Source organism: Felis catus, chromosome C2 (genome assembly GCF_018350175.1).
Source record: "Felis catus isolate Fca126 chromosome C2, F.catus_Fca126_mat1.0, whole genome shotgun sequence".
NCBI classification, from domain to species: domain Eukaryota; kingdom Metazoa; phylum Chordata; class Mammalia; order Carnivora; family Felidae; genus Felis; species Felis catus.
Window position 1 is genome coordinate 121,713,304 of NC_058376.1, and position 21,270 is coordinate 121,734,573.

General features: G+C 36.2%; 1 protein-coding gene across 6 annotated transcripts in view; it reads right to left on the reverse strand.

The window, feature by feature from the left end:
* Nucleotides 1-21,270, reverse strand: part of RASA2 (RAS p21 protein activator 2) — a 122,779-nt gene that overhangs the window by 42,827 nt on the left and 58,682 nt on the right. For all 6 annotated transcript variants that reach the window (XM_023260515.2, XM_023260513.2, XM_023260514.2 and 3 more), the window contains exons 6-9: nucleotides 7,809-7,892; nucleotides 5,365-5,437; nucleotides 1,804-1,880; nucleotides 748-849 (exon numbers count right to left, since the gene is read on the reverse strand). In XM_023260515.2, coding sequence (XP_023116283.1) covers nucleotides 748-849; nucleotides 1,804-1,880; nucleotides 5,365-5,437; nucleotides 7,809-7,892 — 336 coding nt within the window. The remainder of the gene's footprint in view (nucleotides 1-747; nucleotides 850-1,803; nucleotides 1,881-5,364; nucleotides 5,438-7,808; nucleotides 7,893-21,270) is intronic.

The following is a 21,270-nucleotide window of genomic DNA, read 5'->3' on the forward strand; positions in this document are numbered from 1 at the left end:
ACTGGCCAACCTACTGGAAGAGGGCAGGAACAGGCATGTTTGTAAGTACTGTAGACAGAAAAAAATGATAGTTTCACATCGATTCTCCTAAGGAAGCTAACATCAGTTTAATGTGTGAACATGAAGTTCCATCTACCATCAGTTTAATGTCATTGTAACAGACATAATGAAAATAATACTGTAACCATGGTTGAGCCACCAGAGCATCTGAAAAAAGCGTTCACTGAATCAGCTTAACATCTGGACCCTAGACATTTAGAAAATAATAGCAGGGCCATCCATAGTGCATTTCAGTGGGGTGTGGTAAAGGAAAATCACTGGTAAGATCCCATAAACAGCTGATTCTCTACCATAAACCCTTTCCTTTCAAACATCCACAGTTCCCACGACCATTAATAAAGCTTCTGCACTGCAGATGCTGATCTGTGACCAAGCATCATCTCACGTGGGCAACTCTCATGTTTTAAATGATTTCCAGTTTCTCCTTAGAGTTAAGATTTAGTTTTTGAACAGAACAATATTCCTAGACAATTCAGTTCTTGTATCTGAGTATTAGAAGTCAAGTCATAAAGCCATCAATGTACTTCTATTTCCGCAAAAATAAATAACCAAATCAATTAAAGTTAATGACTCCTGGCTTATTCCACTACAAATTTAAAAATATGCTTATTATAAGCATTTATTTGCATATACAGTGTATTAAAGGTGATGACCTACTATGGAGTTCACTAGAATGTGTCTTCTTACCAGGCTTGATGAGAGGAATCGTTTCTTAACACATTCACAGGAACCTTAATCTCCCCTAGGAAAATATCCTGGACCAGGTTTCCATTGTTCCACAAGTCGATCCTGAAAATTTTAAACTGGCTTTATTTTTTGCAAACAATGTTTAAGAGAATGCACACCACCAGGTAGCTTCAAATTACTTTGGTTGTATTATAGCATTAATTTTACATGCTTTAAGAGTAAGAGATGTTAGCATTGTCATATACCTCACTATCTAAACTAAGAAAACAAAATATTGCAGTAGCTTTTATTGATAAGCACAGAAAGTAAACCACTTTAAATGGTCTAAAAGAAAGCACTTATGTTTCTTAGTTTCAAAGTCTAGGCTTCATTTTAACCTGTGGCAGGGGGAACTAGAGTTACTTTGTTGAATTTGAGAAAAGAAACCAACACAAGACTATAGTTTCTTTCTCAACTGGAACCAGTTAATATGAAAAGATAGGTGATTTAGAAAAATACATTACCTGATCATTCCAAACATGTGTCTAATGCACCCTTTACCACACTGTTAACACCACACCTAAACATGCACTTATCGAACTTTCCCCTCCCAAACAGCATATACTTAAGACCTAAATAACACAAACTTCAAACACATGCACCTGTTGAATTATCTTACAAGACTTCTTACCTCACTGAAATTTCTGTTAGACAGCAGATATGTTAAGAAGAATAAAAAAATTATTTCTAAATTGGCTAATATATAATTACTTTTCTATATACTCTTTGCATCCATTATGCTATGATTTAGAATTTTAAAGAACAATTATATTTGTGAAAATTAAAAATATAATAAACTAGGTGAAAACTAGGTCATCTTTGGTTTTAAATAAATACACCTTGACTATTTCTGCAAAGCAATCAGATTTTGAGAAGATAATATGAATTTAAATTAGAGTTTCATCAACCAACTTGCTAAAGAGAATTCTATTAAGCTTGGTTCGCCTTTTTCAATTAAATTTAGGATTTTCTTCTGGCACCAAAAAAAGCAATTCTGTAAAACTCCAAGACATATACCTAATTTCTAGCTTTTCGATGTCCTCCTCTTCTACCTGGAATTGGGACTTTCTGGTATAACTACTGGATCTTGTTACCTGCAAACAAAATATTTTAGTTGATAAAAAAGTTTGAAGATTTCTTCCTACATGAACTTCAAAAACTATCATCCCTAAAATGTTCAATTTTATTTATTATAAACAGAGGAAAATGCGTAGGTAATAGTTTACCCAAAAGCTAAAGACAAAACCAGCTATGGAAGTAGCAGGGAAGTGAGAATGAGACACTATAAAAATATCAAAAGCAATCTTTCCTCCAAGCCCCCCCTTATCCACTCAATATACAGCAACATTAGGTTCTCTGGCTCACATGCAATCTGTTGGTGACTCAAAGAGCAAAACTGTTCTATTTTGGTGAAGCTGCGCATACCAAGAGCTGTTTGAAGACTGTCCCACATTTCTCAAGATACCAACTCTATCCTTACGCTTCCATCTCACATTTTTACTGAAAATATCAAGGCCACTGGCAGGCACTTCTTCAGCTACTGTCCACCTGAACAGGTCCGTTCTCATGTAGGTCTTTCTACTTGATAAGTTTTTTCATTGCTTCTGAACAACAGATGAGATGAGCCTCCTCTTTTCTAAGACTACTCCACCCACACACGATATACAGTAAGCATTCGATCTATTTTAATTACAGCTTTCTTCGCCAGCTTATTCACCTCACTTAAGTCTAAGAAAAATTCTCCACTTAAATTACGGTCTTCCTATCTCCTTCCTTTCACAGACCAGTATCTCAAAACTGCAATCCACCCTTACAGAGCTGCCACTTCCTCAAACCCACTCACTACAGTAACTCCTTATAATCTGGCTTCCTCACAGCTCACCCTCCCTAAACCCCTCTTTTGATCACCAAGTCTGATGGTGAATTCGTAGCTCTCATCTTCCTTGACCCCTCTACCTGAACACCTGAGTACAACTGTGCGTCCTTTTCCAGAAACACTCTTTTCTTTGAGTTTACCCAGGCACTCCCCTGGCAACCTCCTGATCTCTTTGCTTCTTCTCTGGGACCTCTTCTTCCTCAGAACCTATAAATGTGGGTTTTCTCCAAGGTTTTATCTTTTATTTTGCTCTAAGAGCTGCAAAGTGTTATACAGTCTACAAGGCGCTTTCACATCCATTATCTTCTTTGTTCATCAGAATGTCCTGCTCTGAAGCAGGATTTATCTGAAGCTAGATTTATTATCCTCATCTTGAAAATGAGGAAGCTAAAGGGACCAATTAAGAGATGTGCTCAAGGCTGAATACCTAGTAAGTGGCAGAACTGAGCCTCCTTGCTCTTCTCCTATATTGTATATCTCTATTCTCTTGGTTTCCTTACTCTCTGCAAGCAAATCTTGAGTCTTTATCTACAGTCATCACCCATCTTAAATTTCAGTCATGAACTGCCTACTGGAGGGTTTTCATGTCGGACCTCATGTTCGTTATGTCTCAAACCAAACCACTTATGCTTTCCTTAACTTTTTTTCCTCTTATTTCAGATTTGAAACCATTAGGACATCTGACTGCTCCCTTTGTTTTTTCTTCTATAACCCATTTGTTATCTTGCCCTTTGCAGTTTCTTTCTCATCTGTCCCTTCCTTTGTTTTTCCTTATTACTCTCTTGGATCAGACTCCCATTGTCCTTTTTTTTTTTAATTGTTTTTTATTTAACAACTTAATTATAACAATTTCTTGATCTCTGTTCTCAGACATATGACCCACAGATCATGGTTAATTCTTCCCAAAACACTGCATTACTCCTATCATTTCCAGGCTCAAAACATTTTCAATGGCTACTATGTAAGCACCTCCGTCAGGTGCTCAAGGCCTTTCACAGTTGGTCCTACTCTAGCTTTTAAGTTTTGTTCCAATTATTCTCTTTCAGAACGCTCCAGTTAAATCACTACTTGCTATTCTGTGGACTTTCTGCTTTTCTCTATGTCTCTGCTCAAAATGTTCTTTCTAATACTCCTCTGCTCTGACTTAACTGGAGCAGAACTTACCTGACCTCTTCAATATCTACTGGATTTTACTGCTCTGTGTAGGCATGCATGTGTGTGCTTTGTGTCTCTTACTTTAGCTCGAGGACAGAGATTGAATCTTTATGATCAACTCAACAACGGGGCCTTTTGAATGAATGTTCTAGGCCTCACAGGTTTGTCTGGATGGAGCAAGCAAGTTAGACCTTGCCTTTCCAAGGGCCATCTGCTTGCTGCAAGCTGCCCCATGTTTTCTGCAGGCTAGCTGTAATAGTCATTGATAAATGTAGAACCACCAAAGTCCTTAGCCAGGAAATGGAAAAGTGTCACACTGGTAGATTTTTTTTTGTTTTTCTTTCTCCCTTCCCCCCAACCCCACAATTCATCTTATTTCAATTCTGGCGTTTTCTTTAACCTATGTTTCTTTATTAAAGTACAGTCATCAGGGGGCGCCTGGGTGGCGCAGTCAGTTAAGCGTCCGACTTCAGCCAGGTCACGATCTCGCAGTCCGTGAGTTCGAGCCCCGCGTCAGGCTCTGGGCTGATGGCTCGGAGCCTGGAGCCTGTTTCCGATTCTGTGTCTCCCTCTCTCTCTGCCCCTCCCCCGTTCATGCTCTGTCTCTCTCTGTCCCAAAAAAAATAAATAAACGTTGAAAAAGTACAGTCATCAGGAATGGCAACATGTGCCCTCACCCCACGTTGAAATATTAAGAAAACATTAAGAAAACACACACACAAAAGAGGAAAAAGCACACAGTGTAACTTTTTTCCAAATCTTCCCTACATGCTAATCTCACTTGCAACATGTTGTATGGTTGGAACATGATCTTTTAGAAATCAGAGGTTGACTTTTTTTTCCCGATAGTTTTCAAATGATATGAAAAATGATTTAACAAATGCTCCACAGTAAAGAACTCCAAAGCACTGTATTTTGGGGCAACTTCAAGGCAGCTGAAGATCTCTATGAAAATAAGCATGTGTCCATAGAGGGAACTAGCTAAAAAGAACTTAATAATAAGGACTTAATCATATAGCACTTTATGGTTTCAAAGCATTCTCACATGTAGGCCTCCTAAAAATTCTATCAGGTAGGGTGGCTGGTGTTTTCTCTCACAAAATTATCCTTTCACAAGATAAATTTGAATTTCAGATTTAGTGATTTATTCCAAGTCAACTGTGACTAGAACTCCGACCAAGTGATATCATACTTACTTTACTACTGATTTTCATACAGTGCTCTGCACAAGAGTCTGGTGCCCACTGTGTGTCAGGTGGGGGCTGGATAAGATAGGAAGGGTGTTTGGAGGAGGGTGTGATATTGAGGATGACTAGGGAGTAGGTGTGGCCCTAGTCCTCCTGTCCCCAGATCAGTCACAGCTCTACCTTTGTTTTATATATTGGGCCTCCATCATATTACATCATGATTCTACTGCTTTCGGAATAGAAAGGCTTAGTTGTATTAGTTGATTAAATGATTACTATGGCTATAGTTTAAAAAAAAGAAGTAAGCCAGCATTCAATATTAAATATTCAATGTTAACATTTATATAAAAAAAAAGTTACCTCAAAATAAAAGATTTCATTAAACTGCGGATTGCTTGTTTTCTTCTTTACTTTTGTCTTCTTTTGGTCATTCCTGTTCCAATGTGGTAGAGTTTTACCTTGTAGAACTTAATAGTACACAATTATAAAACATGCTATTTCCAACCAGGGAGCCTGACCTCCATTTAGCTGTTAAGATGACTCAGGGAAAACTATACTTTTAAATATTACTTGGAGAAAAATTTTGAGGTATCTTTAAAGACTCAAAGAATATACAAGTTTGTATATCCAGATATGACAAGATTGTATTATTCTTTCTATGGCTATACTAGACTGACTGACAAGCTTACTTTATAGAAGAAACTTAGAATGGTAGAAGGAAGACAATGAGATTCAGACTACCTTTATGCTGAAAAATACTCAAGAAACACAAAAAGCATACTAAACTCAGTTTACTTCTTGGGGCTCAGCTACAAAGTGGCTTTTTAGAAAACCTTTTATTTGAAAAAATTACAGAAGGTTGAAAAGAAATGTACAGAGAAGTCCTATGCAGTCTTTCCCTAGCATCTCCCAATGTTAACATCTTATACAACAATAGTACAATATCAATACCAATAATTACTTTTAAAACCAAATTCATATGCCAGTTTCCATTTGTATGTTGCTAAATGATTATACTAAAGAATGTGTCTTCAGCTACAGATTATGAGCAAAAACAAAAAACAGCTCTACTAGGTTAAACATTTTTAGCACACACACACAAAATTCAGTCCCTCTGATAGCATGCATGTTAAAGGATTGAGTATCTGCTTTTAAATTTAAAACCATCTATAGCAATAATAGCACACTGTTGTTTAAGCACCCAGTAAGTACTAGGCAAGGTGCTAGGTACTTTATAGACATATATATATATATATATATATATATATATATATATGTCTATATATATATATATATATATATATATATATATAAATACATTTCTTAAAGTGACTTAACGGGTGACTTCCTAAAAAATAAAAATACCTATTTGTACATCTGAAACTAATATAACATTGTATGTTAACTACACTGGAATTACGAAAAAAATAAAAATAAATAAATAAAAAGAATACCTAGAGAGCCTGAAGGTGGGGGGAAGGGGTATGTGTCTGTGTATGTATGTATATGTTTGGTGTGGAGGGAATATTTTGCTGTTTCCTGATTAAACCTTCAAGTTGTAGGCAAATTTCAGTCTAGTCAGGCTCTGAAAGAAATCATAATGAAGTTATAAAATATAAAATATACAAAGTGCTATAGGTTTTTCCATAAATTATCGTAAATAATTTAAATCAATGATATGGTGCACTTTACCATGTTCTGGTACTTCAGCAGTCTGTCTACAGCTTGGAATTCTTTCTGTAGAGCACAGATGCCATGAGTAGAAAAGGCATTTTTAGTTCTGAACCACTTTCCAGACAGAAATATGGAAACTGTCTTGCTATTCTGGGCTAGCATTTCTTGAAACAGAATTTTACCTGCATAAAATCTAAGATATTTGAAGGTAGGAAGGCCAATGATGAATGAAGAAGGCCACGTTTATGTTTTAAAGTATATTTTAACTACTATAAAACTCATGTTGTTCCCCACAGTCTAAGAGTCTAGCAGATCCGAAATGGCAACCATTTTCTTTCTATAAAAACAGGACTTGGTTGTTTGCAAGTGTATAACAGAACTCACTAAAGAGCTTTCTTTCAAAGCATTCATTACTTTGTGTCATAAATATCTATTTAGGATTTATTCTTAGAACCTTAATTTTGTAATTCTTAAGTCAACTTTTAAAACTTAAAAATCTAATAATAATTCACTCTCCTATTCTGAATTCTGAACTCCAGGATACGAACAGAAGCCAACCACTGATCATTTCAGTGTAATGAAGCACCTACTGTCAAAGAAGGAAATCATTTGTTAAGTCCATATACATACTGAATCTTCAGATTCAGAGATGTTTACATTTCTGGATAAAAATCAGTGTACTTATGGAAAATAAAGGCATGTTTGAAAACTGTTTTGAGGTAAAAAAAAATAAAATCTTAATAATAATTCAATAAGCATTACCTACCAATGACGTGAATGTAGCTACAAAGTATTATGCTAAGTGAAATAAGTCAGTGAGAGAAAGACAAATACCATAATGATTTCACTCACATGTGGAATTTAAGAAACAAAACAAAAGAGCAAAGGGGAAAAAAAGAGACAGAGGCAAACCAAGAAACAGATTTGTTAACTATAGAGAACATACTGATGGTTACCAGAGGGGAGGCAGGGGGGCAGCTGGGGATTAAGGAGTGCACTTATGATGAGCATATACAAATATGTTGTATGGAAGTGTCAAATCACTATACTGTACACCTGAAACTAATAACACACTGTATGTTAACTAATTGGAACTTAAATAAAAGCTGGGAAAAAAAAAAACACATTACCTAGAAGGGCCCACTAGAGAAACTGTTGCATAAGGGTCACAGCTTTGTCCATTTATGAGAGGCAACCCGTGACATGACACGATGCTAAGAAAGAATAAAAGAAAATTAATAGTATATTTAAGTTAAACAACATAAAGCATTATCTTTAAATACAAATCAATATATTCAAAGGGTTAAAGCTTTTCCACAGGTCTGCAGATGTATGCCTATATACCACCTACCTCAAATACATCTATTGTGCACTTATTCACTTATGCTACATTTCTCAAATAGGACTTAAAACCAGAACGCCATAATCAGTACTGAGACTACCAAATAATATTTAGCATAAATCCCCTGGCTAAGTATCCAGCAAGGTACATTTTGTGGTTTGATAATATACTAACACTGCTGTGGCTTCTCAACAGGAAAAGAATGTGTTGTGAACCTTAAAGGAGAAACTACAAACCAAGCTAGATCTATGGCATCACATCCTCTGTTGAAGCATGAATGAGAAACAAGGAAATGACTGTGGTTTCCCCTTCAAATCTGATTCATAAATAGAGGGCAAGTCTCCCACAATTCTGTAGTCTTTTATTCTGATTCTCAGTAACACAGCTCCTGTATCATTCTGTAGAAAATGTTTTAGACCTTAAAACCCAACATCTTCTAATCTACTCCATGGATAAAGTCACTGGTATTTACAGAGGACATAGAATCTAACCTAATGGTCTGCTCAATTTCCTCACTAAATATTATTGAGTCCACAAATTTAGTTTAATATCTAAGGGTTTGCATTCCTTAATGCCTAAGACAAACTCATGAGAGTTGCTGAAAGCATTCTTTGTAGAAAGATGTGGGCTACTGAGCAACATCCTTATTTCTCTCCACAACCCACAGATCATATATGTGGGTGAAGTGCATATGGTGTGCTGAGTCAAGAAGAAATGATAATGACTCATTCAATTAAATTGGGTATAAAAAAATCAAAATTTAAAAATTCCCCTAACTAACCAAAGAAAGCACAGACCGAGATAATAATTCTGGGTATTAATGTTAGACTCAGGACAGTCAAATTTTCCAACTATGTTCTGTTTGAAACTGACAATCCTCAGGCCAACCGCAGGCTAATCCTCAAAATGATACCTGATTTTTATGTAGCATTTGCACTTTATCCACTATTTTCACAAAATGTATCTAACTCCCACAACTGCCTTTGAGAAAAAACACCTTAAAGAAGAAAGTAAGGCTCAAAAAGATTATGTAAGAAATTAACAAAATAAGGCTGAAGAGGTACTAGAACTTGTACAAAGTGGGCCAAGACTTAATTTCTACTTTCTTAACTGCTTCCCAAGTCCAGCATCTTTCTATGTTCCCTACTGCACCTTAATATATTGATTGTATTACTCTCTTCGTAATACCACATGTATCTCATGTAAACACTAATTATGAGAAATCTTAACTATAGAAAAGTCACTATAATTTTATGAGGTAGAAAAAAACTGAGAAAAATAGTTCATTATACACAGGCTTCTATAAGAATACTTCACAAAACAAAACAATGATGCCCATTAATCCGGAAGTATGAATTTATAAAAACCATCAGAAGTGGTCTTTTAAATGTAAGACACTTTTAAAATTGTTTTCTGAGGGGCGCCTGGGTGGCTCAGTTGGTTAAGCGTGCGACTTCGGCTCTGGTCGTGATCTCGCAGTCCGTGAGTTCAAGCCCCGCGTCGGGCTCTGTGCTGACAGCTCAGAGCCTGGAGCCTGTTTCAGATTCTGTGTCTCCCTCTCTCTGACCCTCCCCCATTCATGCTCTGTCTCTCTCTGTCTCAAAAATAAATAAACGTTAAAAAAAAAAAGGCATTAAAATTGTTTTCTGACAAACAGAAGTAATATTATTAAGTACAAATTATTTTATTTGCTACATATGTTATGAAATATTACAACTATTGTAATGAAATGAATTACATGTAATGAAATGAATGAAATGAATGTAATGAAAAATTACAACTATTCTAATCGGTAAATCAAACAGTCTCCTATCATAAACATGAAGGAGTGAAAACAAATGCTGAAAATGAGCTTAGTATACTGAATTATCTTACATTTTGTTACTTTTTTTTTAAGTTTATTTTTTTGAGACAGAGAGAGCAAACAAGCAGGGGAGGGGCAGAGAGAAGGGGAGACAGAGAATCCCAAGCAGGCTCCATACAGTGCAGAGCACCGTGCAAGGCTTGAACCCACAAACCATGAGACCATGACCTGAGCCAAAATCAAGAGCCAGACGCTTAACTGAGCCACCCAGGTGCCCCTTACATTGTTTATATATGACATTTGATATTAATGCATTTTCTAGAAATTGCAAAGGAAAATATATTTAGTCCAAACTTGTTTAAATACAGAATGACCTGGATCTTTTCCTTGAGGCTCTTTTTTTTTTTTTTTTTTTTTAAACTAAAAGACAAATGCTAATGTCTACATACAGCCAAGATGGAGGAACAGAGAATGGAATAACTGGGGGAAAAAAAAAAAAAGAACAAAATCAGCAGCGCAGGACAGTCATCTCTGAGGGGAAAAGAAATGAAATGAGTCCCCAGCTGTTCCCGAGAAGAGGGAGAGTGGTCAGCTGGGGAAGACCAAAGTAACTAGAGTTCCCAGACAGAATACTGGAGGAAAGAAAGCTACAACGAAACAAAGAAACTTCCAGAGAGCTGTATGAATCCCCCTGGAGTGTTCAGATGAGTGCTGATAAGCATATGCCTGTGAGGAAACTACCTGAAGATGGGGAAAGAATCATTTGATTAGATTCGAGGGAATAATTCCTGAAGCCCACAAATGGCTAGCATGAGGCCCCACCAGCCATAGTATGAAACTCGGTAATTCACAGATGCTGTATCATTACTGGGAAAATATAATTCCTAGATTAAAGGTTGTATTTATTCCATCTAACAAGGCTTAAAAGCAAACCTCAAAGGAATCATATTGTTTCCAAGTAACTTGACTAGGTCTTCAAGCACACTGATAGAAATAATATCCAGAAACTTCAAAATGTCTACAATCCAACATAAAATAACTAGGAACACAAAGAATCAAGAAAACATGTGCCATGAGAGGAGAAGTAAATGAAATAGAGACTTAAAAAACAATAGGACACATCAATGAAACCAGGAGATAGTTCTTCAAAAAGATCAATAAAATTGATAAACCTTTAGCCAGACTCATAAAAAAAAAAAAACTCCACAGAAATACAAAGGATTATAAAAGAATATTATGAAAAACTATATGTTAACATGCCAACAAACTGTACAACCTAGAAGAAATGGATAAATTCCTAGAAACATATAACATCCCAAAACTGAATCAGGAAGAAATAGAAAATTTGAACAGAATGGTTACCAGCAAGGAAATTGAATCAGGAATAAAAAAAACTCCTCCCAAAACAAAAAAACAGGATCAGAGGGCATCACAAGTGAATTCTACCAAACATTTAAAGAAGAGTTAATAATACCTATTCTTCTCTATTCCAAAAACAACTAATTCATTCTATGAGGCCAGCATTACCCTGATATCAAAACCAGATAAAGACACTACAAAAAAGAGAACTACAGGTCAGTATGTCTGACGAACACATAAAATCTGCAAAAATCCTCGACAAAATATTAGCAAACTGAATCCACCAATACATTAAAAAAATCATTCACCATGATCAAGTGGGATTTATTCCTGGGATGCAAGGGTAGTTCAACATTTGCAAATCAATCAATGTGGTACAACATATCAACAAGAGAAAGAATAAAAACCATTTGATCAGGGGCGCCTGGGTGGCTTAGTTGGTAAAGTGTCCAACTTCAGTTCAGGTCATGATCTCATGCTTCATGGGTTCAGGTCCTGCCCACATCTGGCTTCATGTGGAACCTGCTTGGGATTCTCTCTCTCTGCCCTTCCTCCTCTCGTGTGTGCTTTCTCTCAAAAATGAACATTAAAAAAAAAAAAAAAAAAAACAAAAAAAAAAACAAAACAGAGGCTCTGATTAAAAGAATGGGAAAAATATATACTAATACTAATCAAAAGAAAGCTGATTGGTTCTCTGGATAATAACAACCCAAAAGTCCATCAGCAGGGGTCTGGTTGAATAACTGATAGTAAATCTATATGTTAGAATACTATGTAGTTGTCAAAAAGAATAAGATAAATCTCTACTCTCTAATTACTTTGATATAGAGGGTAGGGGGTTGGGAATGAATGTGATACTTCTCCAAACACACTTTATAGAAGTTCTGACTTTAGAAACAAAAAATCTTTTACATTTCATAAGTAAAATTAAACTTAAGTAATTCTTAAAAGGAAAAAATTATGAGAAACCACTAAAAAAGAAACAATTATTTCAATAGACTGGAACATAGTATTTGACTCTGTATCCTTAGAACAAATAGTACAGTAAGATCTCTTAAACTTCATTCAGCAACCTCACTGCCAGCAGTAATACTGGCATTATTATTTTGAATCTATTTTCTATATCATATAAGATAATGACAGTAATTGTTAGTGTTGTCAGGGATTAAGATTTTCAATATAACAAAGTCAAAGTTAGATTAAAAATCTTGTAATATTAAATTTAAATTAGAAACATAAGAGAAGGAAGGAAAGAAAGAAAAGAGAGAGAACAAAGGCAAAAGAAGGAAAGAAAGAAAGAAAGAAAGAAAGAAAGAAAGAAAGAAAGAAAGAAAGAGAAAGAGAGGAAGACTGCCATCCAGAGAGGCTATATTAATATCAGACAAAGCAGATTTCACAACAAAGAATAGTCTCAGGGATAAAGATCGTCATTTAACAACCCTAAATGTTAAGCTCCTAGCATCAAAGTTGCAAAAGCAGCAAAAACTGACAGAATTACAGGGAGAAACGGACAAATCCACAAACAGTTGGAGATAGCAACATCCCCTCTCAGTAACTGATAACCAACATGACATAATTAACATTTACTAAAAAAAATTCTACCCATGCAAAGCAGAAAACATATTAATTTCAAATGCATATGGAACATATACCAAGATTAAACAATACTTTGTGGACAAAAACAAGTCTTGGAAAATTTGTAAGTATTCAGATCATACAAAATTTGTTGACAACAGCAGAATTAAATTAGAAGTCAACAGCAAAAAGATATCTGGAAAATCCTCAAACACCTGGGAACAAAATAACTCACAAATAATCCGTGGGTTGAAGAATAAACAAAAGAAAAATTCTACAGCATTCTGAACTGCATTAAAATGAAAACTCAGCACATCAAAATTTGAAAGGTGCAGTTAAAACAGTACTCAGAAGAAAATGGATAGCACTAAACACCAACATTAGGAAAGAAGAAAGATTTTCAACCACTGTCTTCAGCCTCCATCACAAGAAACTTAGAAAACAAAAACAAATTAAACCTAAAGTAAACAAAAAATACAGTGGGAATCAAAATAGAAAACAAAAAATATACAAAAGTCAATGAACTCAAAAGCCATTTCTTTTTATTTTTAAAAAATCTTTTATTTATTTTTGAGAGAGAGAGAGAGAAAGTGTGAGCAGGAGAGGGGCAGAGAGAAAGGGAGATACAGAATCTGAAGCAGACTCTAGGCTGTGAGCTGTCAGCACAGAGCCTGACACAGGGCTCGGACTCATGAACTGTGAGATCGTGACCTGAGCCAAAGTCAGATTCTTAACCAACTATACCACCCAGACACCCCCAAAAGCCATTTCTTTCTTTAAAAAAATTTTTTTAATGTTTATTTATTTTTGACAGAGAGAGAGAGATACAGAGCATGAGCGGGGGAGGGGCAGAGAGAGAGAGGGAGACACAGAATCAGAAGCAGGCTCCAGGCTCCGAGGTGTCAGCACAGAGCCTGACACGGGGCTTGAACTCACAGAAGTCAGACGCTCAACTGACTGAGCCACTCGGGCGCCCCCAAAAGCCATTTCTTTAAGAAGGTCATTAAAATTGATAAACTTTAGCTACACTGATTAACAAAAATAGAGTACAGACACAAATTACCAACTTTAGGAATGAGCAACATGACATCACTATTAAGTCTACAGATATTAAAAGAGTAACTTGAATTACTTTATACCAAAGAATTGAACAACTCAGATTAAACGGTCAAATTTCTTGAAAGATACAAATTACCAAAGATCACTTTTAAAAAATCTGAATAGTGGGGCACCTGGGTAGCTCAGGTGGTTAAATATAGCACCTGACACTTGATTTCTTCGGCTCAGGTCACGAACTCACGGTCCTGAGATCCAGCCTATGTTGGGTTCCATGTGGGCGTGGAGCCTGTTTAATATTCTCTCTCTCCCTTTGCCCCTCCCCATCTCATGTTCCCAGTCTCTCAAAAAAAAAGGGGGGGGGGGGCTATGTACCTATTTAAAAAACTAAATTTCTTAAGAACCTTCCCACCAAAAAATTTAAAAAAACCAAAACACTTCAGGCCCAGATGGCTTCACTGGTGAATTCTTATAATAGTCACATAAAAAAGAAATTATATCAATTGTATACAAACCACCAGAAAATTGAAAAAGAGAGATTACTTTCTGATTCATTCAATGAGGTCATTATTCTGATTCCAAAAACAGACAAAGCCACTACAAGAAAACTATAGAGCAAAGTTCTTCATAAATGTAAATGTAAAAAACCTTAACAAAATTTTAGCACATCAAAGTTAACTATATATAACAATGATAATATAACATGACCAAGTGGAGGTTGGTTTAACTTCAAAAATCAATCCACAAAATTTACCATATTAACACATGAAATCAGAAAAAGCAGATCATTTGAAACATTCTCAGCAAACTAGGAACAGAGGGGAATTTTCTCAACCTGAGAAATGACAGCTAACATTATACTTAATGGTAAAAAAAAAAACAAAAACAAAAAACTGAATGCCTTCCCCTTAAGATAAGAAATAAGACAAAGATATTTGCTCTCACATCTTCTATTCAACATCCTACTAAAATGATCAGGCAAGAAACAGAAATAAGCAGAACCCAGACTAAAAAGGAAGTAGTAAAACTGTCTATTCATAGATGACACAACTGTCCATGTACAAAATCCTACAGAATCTATAAACAAGCTAGTAGAACAAATCAGTGAATATAACAAGGTTGAAGAATACAAGTGTTTTTTTAAATTACTATGTACTAGCAACAAACATCCTCCTATTCATCTTGTTTCTTCTTTCTTTTTCTCTTTCTCCTAAAGTTCTTTTTCTCAGCCTGTTTCTACAAAATAAAAATCACTGCCTGGACTTCATGTCACCCAGTACCTATCTAATTTTTCTGTTTGTCTTTCCAAATGTCTTGACTTCCCTTTCTCTCCTCACCCTACTGAAATCTAGTTTTTTCTACATTCATCATTCTATGGAAACTCTCCTCATTAAAGTCCCCTGAGTGTTAAGTGCTATCTCTATTTTTCAGCGCTCTTCTTACTGGATTTCTTGGCTGCGTGAAACACTTCTGACCACTCCTTCCCTCCTTCAAGACCTCTTCTCTCTTGGTTACATTTGTCTTCATCCTCCTAATTTTCCTCATATCACCTATCTGTCTCCCTCCTATTTACATAACCTCCCTGTAAGGCTGTTGTTGTTGCTGTTATTGTTAATCACATCCATTCCTATGGCCACAACTACCATCAGCCTTACATTTCTATATGAGATCTCACCAGAGAGTTTAAGATTTTTATATTGAAATGCCTGATGGAAATCCCTACCGAGATGTTCAAGAGCAGCTAAAACTCAACTCATTACCATCTCTTATTAAAGAAGTTCCTCCTTCAGAATTTTCTCTTTTGTTGTAAATACCACCACCCACCTAGTAACACCATTTAGAAATCTAGGAGCCACATTTAGATTCTTCTTTGTCCTCACTTTCTATATATAATCAGTAAGTTTTAGTGATGCGACTCTTTAAACGTTTCTTCGTTTGTCCTCTTTTCTCATTTTTGTAACTACTACTCTGAATCTATAATCTCTTACTCGGATCACCCTAACACCCTTCAAATTTATCTCTCAGTTTCTGTACTTACCACTGTCACAAATCTCATCCTTCTAAAATGCAAATTCCAGCCTACTTCACTGGTATCTGACCAGTCTCTTGAATCAAGCTTCATATGCTAGCAACATGAAACCGCTTTTAATTATTCTCCCTCCCTCTTACCATGTTTCTTCCTCCATACTTCTGCCTATATTGTTCTTTCCTTCTGGAAAACAAATCTCACTTTCTCTAGGCTAGCTACTTTCTATTCATCCTTTAAGAAGACAAATGTTACTTTCTTTCTTTGTTTAGTTGTTTCAAAGGTACTTAGTGCCTATTAGTGCCAGGTACTAATCACTGGGGTGATGAGGTGAATAAGACAAACAACATTCTTGCTCTCATGGAGCTGACAGTCTACTTGAAATAAGAGATAACAAGCAATAAAGCAAAAAACAATAGCAAGTGCTATGAAGGAAAAAGAATAGGGTGTCTTATTTTAAAGTGATGCTTAAGCTGAAACTTAAAGGATGAGAAAACCAGCTAGAAGCAGGATAGGCATTCCAGGCAAAAAGGAGAGCAGATGCTGATCTCTGAACAGGAAGAATATGTCACATTTGAGGAACTGAGACAAGGCCAGTGAATATATGAACAAGAGGAAGCAAGCCACAAGATGAAATCCAAGAGGCAGGCAGGGTCGGAACATGCTGCACCATGTGGGCCAAGTCAAGGGGCTTGGATCTTATTCTAAATGCAAGGGGAATCACTAAGTGTTTGAGCAGGAGAATGACATGATCTAATTTATGTCCTAAAAGATTACTCTGGGCTGCTACGAAGAGAATGGACTGCAGAGCAGAAGGCCAGCTAAGAAACTACTACAATAGTCAAGGTAATAAAATGTTGCTGGTTTGAAGTAAGGACATGTCAGCAGATGATAAAAATTAGAAAATTCAAGAAATATTTCATATAATCAATAAGAAGTGGATCCAACGTGTGGAGGGAGAGAGGAGAAAAGACTTTAAATGATTCCCAGGTGTCTGGCTAGGGTAAAAGGTGGATGGTGGTTCCAACTGCTAAGGCTATGGGAAGGAGCTATACAGATATGATAGTCAATGCTTCAGTTTTCAGGTGATAAATCTGCAATGTTGTGAGACATCAAAGTGGAGTTGCCAAAAAGGCAGGTGAACATCTGAGAGTGGAGCTCAGAAAAAAGACATGAGTTAAATGCATAAGGTATAGACAATTTTTTTAACTTACTTTGAAATGATTTCTGACTTTCAAAAAATTGCAAAATAATATATACAGTTTCTGTATACCCATCACCCTGTATTAACATTTTGTGTAACCAGAGTAAAACTACAGAAAGAGAAAAATAACACGGAAACAATGTTAGTTAATTATATTAACTAATCTTACAGACTTTACTCAAATTTTGTCAATGTCCTTTTTCTGGTCCAGGAGGCAATACAGAATCTCACATTGCATTTAGCTGTCCTGTCTTCTTAGTCTCTTCCATCCTAAAACAGCTCCTTAGTTTTAACTCTTTGCCCCTTGATCCTGTCAGTACTAGCCAGTTCTTTTGTACAACATTCCTTAATTTGAATTTGATGTTTCCCTGTGATTAGATTGAGGTTATCTATCTTGGTGTCCTTCTCAATGTAGCATACCAGGTAGCCAGATGTTTATTACCAGTGACACTAACTTCGGTCACACAGTTAAATTGGTATCTATCAGACATCTTATGGTGGAGATTCTTTGAGACTATACAAGTATGCTGTTTGTCATCATGTTTACACCCACTTATTTAGCATCCATACATGCTGATTTTCTATTTCCATCATTTGTCCTACATTAATTAGTGAGAATTCTACTATAAGAAAAAGTAGTCCTTTCTCCCCAGTGTGTTTATTTATTTATATAGCAGCATTGGCTCATGGATATTTTATTCTATAGGCTTAAAACATTGTTTTTTAATTTTTAATATTTGTTTTTTGAGAGAGACAGAGTGTGAGCAGAGGCGGGGAAGAGAGGGAGATACAGAATCCGAAACAGGCTCCAGGCTCTGAGCTGTCAGCACAGAGCCTGATGCGGGGCTCAAACCCACAAACCATGAGATTATAACTGGAGCCAAAGTTGGATGCTTAACTGACTGAGCCACTCAGGTGTCCCTAAAAAAATATTTTTAATGTTTATTTGTTTTGAAAAAGAGAGAGACAGAGCACAAGCAGGGCAGGGGCAGAGAGAGAGGGAGGGAGACTCAGAATCCGAAGCAGACTCAAGGCTCTGAGCTATCAGCAGAGAACCCAACATGGGGTTCGAACCCACGAACTGTAAAATCAAAACTTAAGATGAAGTCAGACATTCAACTGACTGAGCCACCCAGGCATCCCTATACTATAGGTTTTGATCTGTAATTATTATTATTATTTGATTTGATGCTCAAATTGTCCCAGTTTGGTTACGTGGAGCTCCTTCAAGTTGGCTTCAATGTCCTTTCTACATGCCTTCATTATTTATTTGTAGAACTTTCTTACTTTCTGACTCCACATATGCTCTGAGCTCATCTTGTATTTTCCCTGCTCAAGTCCTGAAATCAGCCAATACTTTAAAAAAAAGAATCAGGTTCTCTTTATTGGAGCAGCTCTGAAATAACAGATAACATTAATACTAATACTAGAGCCATTAGCCACATGTGGCTATTTAAATTTAAGTTAATTAAAATTGGACAAAATTAAAAATTCAATTATTGAGCTCCACTAGCCATATTTTAAGTTTTTAATAGCCACATATGACCAGTAGCTACCATATTGGACAGTTAAGTTATTAACCATTTTCATCATCATTAAAAGATCTATTGGACCATACTGATTGGAGAATGATATTTAGATGCTCAGTATGTTCATTGTAGCTGGGATGACACTGCTTCCAGGTCTTCTGCATGAATAGAGCTAATATACATACACACTCACACAAACAACCCTGTAGCTATAAGACAATTTCACTCTGAGAATTCTGCCTTCAAAGGAGAACAGAGAAATGGGGATGGCAGCTAGGGGAGGAGGGTGGAGATAAGGTCTGGGGAGGCATGCCTTTTTAGGATAGGAGATCCTAGAACATGTTTTACATTTTGAGGAGAACAATCTAAAAGAGAAGGTAAAGCTGATGAAACAGAAGAAGGAATAAGTGAAGGAGCAAAGTCCTTGAGTAGGGGAAACAGATGGAAATTCAGAGACCACCCCCAACAAGAGAGGGGCACCTCCTCTACTAGAACATAAAGACAAAACGATGGATGCCAATACAGGTTTGCAGATTTAGATTCAGGAAAATATGACCAATTTACAGATTGTAATGATGGAGAATCTCACAGGTGTTATTAGAGAAGCAGAGTAAAACTCCAGGGCAGTTACAAATACCCATGCAGGGTTTATGATCATGAATTTAAAGTAAAATCAGTCTTTTTTTATTTTCTCCAGCAATAATATTCAGGTGCAAACTGAACACAGAGAGACTAAGTTCATTTATACTAGGATTGTTCCAGATAAATAAGAAGGATGAATAAAAGAGCAAGGATGTTGTTGGAAAAGTGCAAGAAAAAATGATTACAGTGATAGATCATGGAAAATAACCTAGAAGGAAGTGAAAAAATAAAAATGGGTAAGAACGTGGTAAAGATCAATGGGTAGAAGTCTTACTGAAATTTCAGAAATGTTGCAGTGAGGAGCTTCCAGGTCTGGAAGATAATAGTAACTGCTAGGATATGAACCTTTCCACACATTACCCCCCAACTGTAAATTCAGCAAGTAGCACAAAGAAAACTACACATAATACTATGCTTTCAGTGGTACTAAAAACCAGAATACCACAAACCTCTAAAAGTTGAGAAATCAACAATAAATTCTGCAAAGTTGCTATTGGAGCTCTGGTGTTGCAGGCCAAGGAGTATGGACTGTGGAGGTTCAAGTGAAAGAGAAGAGAAAGAAGAAAAGAATACAGACCATCATGTGCCCATACAAAGACCTACTTGTTAACATTTATAGCAGCTTTCTCTATAATCACCCCAAACTGGAAACAATTCAAATATCTGCCAAGTGATGAATAGAGAAACAAATTCAATACAATGGAATACTACCCATGAAGTAGCTTTAAAAACAATTTTTTTTAATCTTTATTTATTTTTGAGAGAGGGACAGAGTGTGAGCAGGGGAGGAGCAGAGAGAGAGGGAGACACACAATCCGAAGCAGGCTCCAGGCCCCGAGCTGTCAGCACAGAGCCCGATGCAGGGCTTGAACCCACGAACCGCGAGATCATGACCTGAGCCGAAGTCAGATGCTCAACTGACTGAGCCACCCAGGCGCCCCATGAAGTAGCTTTAAATGAGAAAAAACAACCAGCAGATGACAACACAGAGATAACATCGATGTTGGAGTTATCTGACAAAAATGTGAAAGCAGCCATCCTAAAAATGATTCAATGAGCAATTACATCTGAAATATGAGAAGTTTCAGCAAAAAAATAGAAAGTCATTAAAGAAAGAAAAGACATAAAGAAGAATCAAAAGAAAATTTTAATACTTAAAACCAAAAGAAGCTTGACAGATGGGCTTAACAGTAGAATGGAGGGGACGGAGGAAATAATCAGTGAGCTTAAAGACAGAACAGCAGAAACTACTCAATATGAACAAGGGAGAGAAAATAGACTGGGGGAGGGGAAGTGGGGGTGGGAAAAGCAGAACCTCAGGGACCTGTGGGACTATAATAGAAGATCTAACATTTATGCCATTGAAATCTCAAGAGGAGAGGAGAAAGATAGCAAGGCTGATGGAGTATTACAAGAAATAATGGCCAATAATTTCCCAATTTGGCAAAGGATGCAAACATACAGATTCAAGAAGCTGACTGAACATACCAAACAGGATAAACTCAGAGAAATCTATGTCAAAATACCTCATAGTGAAACCGAAACACATAGAAAACTAAAGGCAAAATCTTCAAAGTAACCAGGGAGAAAAAGTGCATTACCTGCATAGAAAATAGAATTACAGTGAATTCAAAAAACCACAGAGGCCAGAAGCAAGTGATATATTTTTCACGTGCTGAAAAAAAAGAGCTATCAACCAAGAATTCTATATCCATTGAAAATATCCTTCAGGAATAAAGAAAAAAATCAAGACATTCTCAGATAAAGGAAAACTAAGACAATGTATCATTTATAGACCTACCCTAAAAGAAGAGTAAAAGGAGATTCTCTAAACAATAAGACAGAGATAAAAGAAGGAATCCTAAAACAACAGGAAAGAAAAAAGAATATGGAAAGAGCAAAAATATGGGCAAATACAACAAACTTAGACTTCCCCTCTCTAATTTTTCTAAATTGTGTTAGATGGCTGAAGCAAAAATTGTAATACTGATGTGGTTCTTAATGTTTTCAGGGGAAACATTAAGATAATTATACTATAGAATGATGGAGGGTAAA